Source organism: Colobus angolensis, unplaced genomic scaffold, assembly GCF_000951035.1.
Source record: "Colobus angolensis palliatus isolate OR3802 unplaced genomic scaffold, Cang.pa_1.0 Scaffold230, whole genome shotgun sequence".
NCBI lineage: Eukaryota > Metazoa > Chordata > Mammalia > Primates > Cercopithecidae > Colobus > Colobus angolensis.
Genome location: NW_012115489.1, coordinates 2,900,663 through 2,907,972, shown reverse-complemented (window position 1 = coordinate 2,907,972; position 7,310 = coordinate 2,900,663). Strand labels below are relative to the sequence as shown.

General features: G+C 45.4%; 1 protein-coding gene across 1 annotated transcript in view; it reads left to right on the top strand.

Moving 5' to 3' along the window:
• Positions 1-1,533: 1,533 nt before the first annotated feature.
• NUP155 (nucleoporin 155kDa) overlaps positions 1,534-7,310 on the top strand; it is an 88,775-nt gene continuing 82,998 nt past the window's right edge. The window contains exon 1 of the mRNA XM_011944423.1: positions 1,534-1,865. Coding sequence (XP_011799813.1) covers positions 1,705-1,865 — 161 coding nt within the window. The 5' untranslated portion in view covers positions 1,534-1,704. The remainder of the gene's footprint in view (positions 1,866-7,310) is intronic.

Genomic DNA, 7,310 nt, shown 5'->3' with positions numbered 1-7,310 from the left:
TTTTTTTGCATAATTACATGTTCTAGGGAAGAGGTCAGCAAACTTTTCCTGTAAAGTGCCAGAGTCTGTATTTTAGGCTTTGCAGTCTTGTGTAAACTACTTGGTTTAGCAGTTGTAGTTGGAAAGCAGCCACAGGCAATATGCCAATGAATTAAGTTAGTTAGATTACACTTTGGGGAGCTTTGTTGCTATGCAGGAATATCACACCAACATTGTTCAAACTTCCAATTTGTGGAGTTGAAAACTTTCAATTGTGTATTTTGTCTCAAATTAAAAACAAACTCGGTGCCAGGCCACCACTTTTCAATCTATGGTATACCAAATAAACTGACAGCTAGAGACCCAACTGCCTATTTATATAACAATAATAAAAAATCTAGTTTTTCTTGGTATATTGTTTACGTCAAATTTTAAGTGTAGATTGGTAACATCATAGAACTTACAATTTTCAGAAATGTAGTCAAGTCTTTGAGGGAGTAAAAATGTAATTCAAATGGCAAAAGACCAATTTAGAGTAATTCAGTTATTGATTTGTTAAATTCTAAAGAACGTAACTGGAAGCTTTCTTAGGGGAGATTCTAAATAAGGACAGCTTTCTAAAAAGTGCTTTGATTTACCCACTCAGGTTGCCTTCTGTAGTAAATGAAGCCTCTTTTACCCCACTGCTTTCTCCTATCCTTCTGCTACAGTTTATACCTTTCCAAATAGAAAAATTATAGTGAAGTCCTTTGTCTCTGCTTGAAGCACCTTAAGGACAGGAAACATTTTGTTAGTTTGATAGTCCCAGCACCAGGCACAAAGCAAGTATTCAGTTTCTCAGGATTGTATGATCTCTTGGGTTCCTATCTCATACGAGTTCCTGTACTAGTGCTGGGAATGAAAAGATGAAGTAGGTCTATCTCTGCCACGATAAAAAGCAGGGCAGCTGTCCACCCGCACTCAGCTCCTCCTGAAACACGTATTTCATACTAAGGGGCCACAAAGTCAAAAGACAGCGACATGCAAATGGAAAAGCCTGATGAATTCTAATTTACACTGAAGCCCGTGAAGAATATAGTGAGATATCGGTCCATATCCCTCTCTGTGACAGGGAGCTACCAATTCTTTACTCTAATAACAGCAGTTACTTGGAGTCGCGCACTCATATAGCTGCAGTTAAGGAATTACGACGCGGGTAGTTCCCAAGACTCAGGTAGAGCACGCGCTTAAACCAACGGAACCAGACCAGTCTCCTAGGCCAGACACACGATCTAGCTCCCACCTAGCGTATCCCTCCTCCCTCCTTCCTTCCCACCCCACCCAAACCCCATCCCGCCCCTCTCCTTCCCAGTTCCCTCCCCTTTACCCTTCCCTTCCCTTCCTTCCCTCTGTCCCTTCCCTTCCTTCCCTCCGTTCGTTCCCTAAATAACCTGCTCTACTTTTACCCTTCCACACCTCAAAACCCTCAACCCCCTGGAAAGCATCAGCAGACTCTTCGCCCCACCCCCAACCTCGAGCCCCCTCCCAACAGCTTCCTCTTCCCAGGCCAGAACGGCGTCTTCCAGTTCCCCACCGTATGAGCCGGAAGTGCGTCATGTCGAGGCGCCAAGGCGCTCGTTTGGCGCGCGCGCCCTAGGCGGCGGATCTAAGCTAAGTGCTTGGATCTTTTCTTGTTTCTCCCTGGTTTTTGACTTTTTCTGGACCCTGGTGTCTACGATTTTCGAGATGCCGTCTTCTTTGTTGGGCGCGGTGATGCCGGCCTCTACATCGGCCGCAGCCCTGCAGGAAGCTCTGGAAAATGCTGGACGGCTCATCGACCGTCAGTTGCAAGAGGACCGCATGTACCCGGACCTTTCCGAGTTGCTTATGGTGTCTGCCCCAAGTGAGTGATAGTGACCCTGCTTTCTCAGCCTAAAGGACTCGCGCCTGACTTCCTAATTTGCTACTTATCCCCAGCATTAGTCCCGGCGAGGATATCCTGAGATTTATGGCACTGTTGGCTGCATTTTTGGAGAACAGCAAGCAGCTTATTTTCAGGTTTTTTTTCCTTTCCTCACTTTCTTCATTGCAGATACTTGAGAGGGCAAGAGCGAAGAGCAGGCTCCCAGTTGAAGCAGAAAGAGGCAAAGACCCCAACCTTAATGAGCTGCTCGCCGCACTCAAGTGTTTATGGCTAAGGCCATATGAGAAGCATCTTCAGATCCAACTTCTAAATTTGTTCATTTCTCCTGTTAGTATTTGAGTAGATCGTAAGAGCAAACGAAATTAATTTGGAAATGTAGCATGTTATCTTAAAGATACGCTTTGCTTTATTTTTATTTATTTATTTATTGAGACGGAGCTTTCCTCTTCTCCCGGGCTGGAGTGGTATGGCGCGATTTCGGCTCATTGCAACCTCCGCCTCCCGTGTTCAAGCGATTCTCCTACCTCAGCCTCCCGAGTAGCTGGGATTACAGGCGCCCGCCACCACGCCCGGCTAATTTTTGTGTTTTTTTTTTTTTTAGTAGAGACGAGGTTTCACCATGTTGGCCAGGCTGATCACGAACTTCTGACCTCAAGTGATCCGCCTGCCTCGGCCTCCCAAAGTGCTGAGATTACAGGCGTGAGCCACTGCACCCGGCCAATAAATGCTTTATTGTGTGTAGAGATGTGTATTATGAAATGCTGGAGGATCTTAAAAGAACTGCCAGTGGAATAAAGGAAGAGAACAGGGAAATCAGCAGTGCTCACGTACAGGGAGGGTCAGCAGAGTATGTGTTGACAATAGAGGTAACTGGAAAGTGTTTAACAGTTTTAAATTATAACTAGCTCCCACAGCTTATGGAATTACATCAGTTGCTAGAAAAAGTTACCCTTTGTGAGATGGAATTTGGAGAAAACCAGAGAAATGTGAGAAGGAAAGAGATTGTTGGTGAGCAAGAATCGAAATAATCTGAATAGGATAATTTGTGCAGTGTAAACCGAGAACACTTCTGATTTTTTTTAGGATAATTTGTGCAGTGTAAACCGAGAACACTTCTGATTTTTTTTAGGATAATTTGTGCAGTGTAAACCGAGAACACTTCTGATTTTTTTGTTTGTTTGTTTGTTTGAGACGGAGTCTCGCTCTTTTGCCCAGGCTGGAGTGCAGTGGCGTGATCTCTGCTCACTGCAAGCTCTGCCTCCCAGGTTCACGCCATTCTCCTGTCTCAGCCTCCCGAGTATCTGGGACTACAGGCGTCCGCCACCACGCCCGACTAATTTTTTGCATTTTTAGTAGAAACGGGGTTTCACCCTGTTAGCCAGGATGGTCTTGATCTCCTGACCTCGTGATCCGCTGACCTCGGCCTCCCAAAGTGCTGGGATTACAGGCGTGAGCAACCACGCCTGGTCTACTTCTGATTATTTATAAAAATCATTGATAGCTTTGTAATCAAAGAAATGATAGAAACAACGATAGTATTTGCTCCCTACAGCTACTTACCAATGAGCGTGTCTTATAATACCTGATTGGCCTATTAGCAACTATCATCTTGAACAGCATTACTCGTTTTGGCCTCCTTAGGTGTAAAAGCAAGATATAAAAACAGTGCATACTTTCTGGTCCTCCTCTTATATATCTCATGTCTTTACACTCACCTTCCTCTTTCACCCAATCTCTTTCCCCTCTTTTTCATCCGATTCTTCACCCCTTGCTCTGATTACAGAGAATTTATCATAAGAAGCCCATCTTCAGGATTTCCTCAGGATTTCATTTTTTACTTTTATTTATTCTGCAATGTTCTTTCCTTGCCTAACACTTCTTCCAGACTCCCTGTGAAAGTCCTTAGTTTCTCTTTGTTGTCTTTCTTTTTGTTCTTTTTTTTTGAGTCTGGGTCTAATTCTGTTGGCAGGTTGGAGTGCAGTGGCACGATCACTGCAGCCTCTAACTCATGAGCTCAAGTGATCCTCTTGTCTTGCCCTCCCCAGTAGCTGGGACTACAGGCGCCTGCCACCACACCCAGCTAATTTTAAATTTTTATGTAGAGACGTAGTCTCACTGTTGTTGACAAGGCTGGTCTCAAATTCCTGGCATCAAGCAGTCCTCCTACCTCAGCCTTCCAAAGTGCTGAGATGACAGATGTGAGTCACACTCCTGGCCTGAAGTCTTTCTTACCATTCCCATCCTCACTAAAATTATCCATTCCTCCCTCTGTGTTCCCATTGTCATTTAACATAGTGATCTGTCACCTTTGGCCTATTAAAGTTAAATGTTTTAGGATTAAATGGGATGTCTGGATTTGCTTTATTTATTTATTTATTTATTTATTTTTTTGAGACAGAGTCTTACTGTCACCCAGCCTGGAGTGCAGTGGCATGATCTTGGCTCACTACAGCCTCCGCCTCCCAGGTTCAAGCAATGCTCCTGCCTCAGCCTCCTGAGTAGCTGGGATCACAGGTGTGCACCACCAGGCCCAGCTCATTTTTCTATTTTTAGCAGAGACAGGTTTCACCGTGTTAGCCAGGCTGGTCTTGAACTCCTGACCTCATGTGATACGCCCACCTCGGCCTCCCAAAACATTGGGATTACAGGCGTGACCCACTGCACCCAACCTGGATTTGCTTTAATGTGAATTCAGCCCACTAATCCCAGCACTTTGAGGCCAAAGTGGGCAGATCACTTGAGCCCAGGAGTTTGAGACCAGTCTTGGCAATATGGCAAACCCAGCCACTTAAAAAAAAATACAATAATACAAAAATTGGCTTGGCATAGTGGCACACATTTGGATCCCCAGCTACTTAGGAGACTGAGGTGGGAGGATAACCTGAGATGGGGAGGTTAAGACTGCAGTGAGCTGTGATTGCACCACTGTACTCCAGCCTGGGCAACAGAGTGAGACCCTGTCTCAAAAAAAAAAAGAAAAAAAGGCCTGACGCTGTGCCTCATGCCTGTAATCTTAGCAATTTGGGACCCAGAAGCAGGGAAGATCACTTGAGATTGAGACCAACCTGAGCAACATGGCAAAACCTTGTCTCTACAAAAAATGGCTAGGCACGGTGGCTCACACCTGTAATCCCAGCACTTTGGGAGGCTGAGGTGGCAGATCACAAGGTCAGGAGTTCAAGACCAGCCTGACCAACGTGGTAAAACCCCGCATCTACTAAAAATACAAAAATTAGCTGGCTGTGGTGGTGCACACTTGTAATCCCAGTTATTCAGGATGCTGAGAAAGGAGAATCGCTTGAACCTGGGAGGCGGAAGTTGCAGTGACCCTAGATTGCGCCACTGTATTCCAACCAGGGCGATAGAGGGAGACCCCTTCTCAAAAGAAATGGGAGGCCAAGGCGGGCGGATCATGAGGTCAGGAGATGAGACCATCCTGGCTAACATGGTGAAACCTCTGTCTCTACTAAAAATACAAAAAAATTAGCTGGGCATGGTGGTGGGTGCCAGTAGTCTCAGCTACTCAGGAGACTGAGGCAGGAGAATGGCATGAACCCGGGAGGCAGAGCTTGCAGTGAGCTGATATCGCGCCACTGCATTCCAGCCTGGGTGACAGAGCAAGACTCCTCAAAAAAAAAAAAAAAAAAGGAAAAAAAAAATGCTATTTGGCTGGGTGCAGTGGTTTACGCCTGAAATCCCAGCAATTTGGGAGGCGGAGGTGGGTGTATCACTTGAGGTCAGGAGTTCAAGACTAGCCTGGCCATGATGGCAAAATCCTGCCTCTACTAAAAATACAAAAATTAGCCGAGTGTGGTGGCACGCTCGTGTAGTCCCAGCTTCTCGGGAGGCTGAAGCAGGAGAATCGCTTGAACCTGGGAGGCAGAGGTTGCAGTGAGCCGCCATTGCGCTGGAGCCTGGGTGACCTAGCTAGAGTCCATCTCAACAAAAAACCCAAAAACAACAAAAAAGAAGCTAGGCATGGTGTCATGACACTCTAGTCCCAGCTACTCACGAGGCTGTGGTGGAGGATTGCTTGAGCCCAAGAGGCTGAGGTTGCCTTGAGCTGTGATTGCACCACTGCATTCCAGCCTAGGCGACAGTGAAACTCCGTCTCAAAAAAAAAAAAAAAAGAGAAAGAATTTGGCTGGGTGCGGTCCTCATGTCTGTAATCCCAGCCCTTTGGGAGGCTGAGGCGGGCGGATCACGAGGTCAAGAGATTGAGACCATCTTGGCCAACATGGTGAAACCTTGTCTCTACTAAAACTACAAAAATTAGCTGGGTGTAGTAGTGCATGCCTGTAATCCCAGCTACTCGGGAGGCTGAGGCAGGAGAATCCCTTGAACCAGGGAGTCGGAAGTTGCAGTGAGCTGAGATCGCAACACTGCACTCTAGTGTGGCGTCAGAGTGAGACTCCGTCTCAAAAAATAAAAATAAAAAAAGAATGCATTGGGGAAGGAGTGAACAATGATAAAAATGAAACATGATTGGGGGTATTACTGGTTATTAAGTTGGATAATCCGTACATAGGTATTGATTGTATTTTTCTTGTGTATATTTTTAAAATTTCCATAATACACTTGAAGATTGTTTTATTTTATTTTATTTTATTTTTTGAGATGGAGTCTTGCTCTGTCGCCCAGGCTGGAGTGCAGTGGCTGGATCTCAGCTCACTGCAAGCTCCGCCTCCCGAGTCTAGGCCATTCTCCTGCCTCAGCCTCCCGAGTAGCTGGGACCACAGGCGCCCGCCACCTTGCCCGGCTAGTTTTTTGTATTTTTTAGTAGAGATGGGGTTTCACCGTGTTAGCCAGGATGGTCTCAATCTCCTGACCTCGTGATCCGCCAGTCTCGGCCTCCCAAAGTGCTGGGATTACAGGCTTGAGCCACCGCACCCGGCCTTGAAGATTGTTTTATATGTCAGTTCTCTTTAACATCTTTGTACTCTATAGAACCTGAAAAAGTGCCTGAGATAATTAGGTCATCAGTCAAGTCTAAATAACACCTTGTCTGGGAGCAGGGATAGGCTGAGTAGACCAGCCCACTCCTGTCCTTAGTGATTGAGTCTTAGAGCAAGAGAAGGGTTGCCTGATGCGAACACTTTATAGAGCAGTCTTTGTTTTCTTCCCCCCAATAAGATATTGCTTGTGGGGTATTATTTGTATTTGTCTTAGTGGTCTGGGGGAGGAATCTAAAGGGAAAAGTCATGGGTTGTTTTAATCTGTAAATGTTTAGCTGGTAAAGGCAGTATTTTCCCCCAGTCATTACTTTGTTTGCTCATAGTCATTTTACCTTTGAGCTCCAAAGCAGTTTTATATTTTCCCGTTTCAGATTAGCAAAATGAGAGAAAAACACTAAATTATTATTTTTAAATTTTTTTATTTTTAATTTTTGTGGGTACATAGTAGGCGTGTGTGTGTATACATATATATG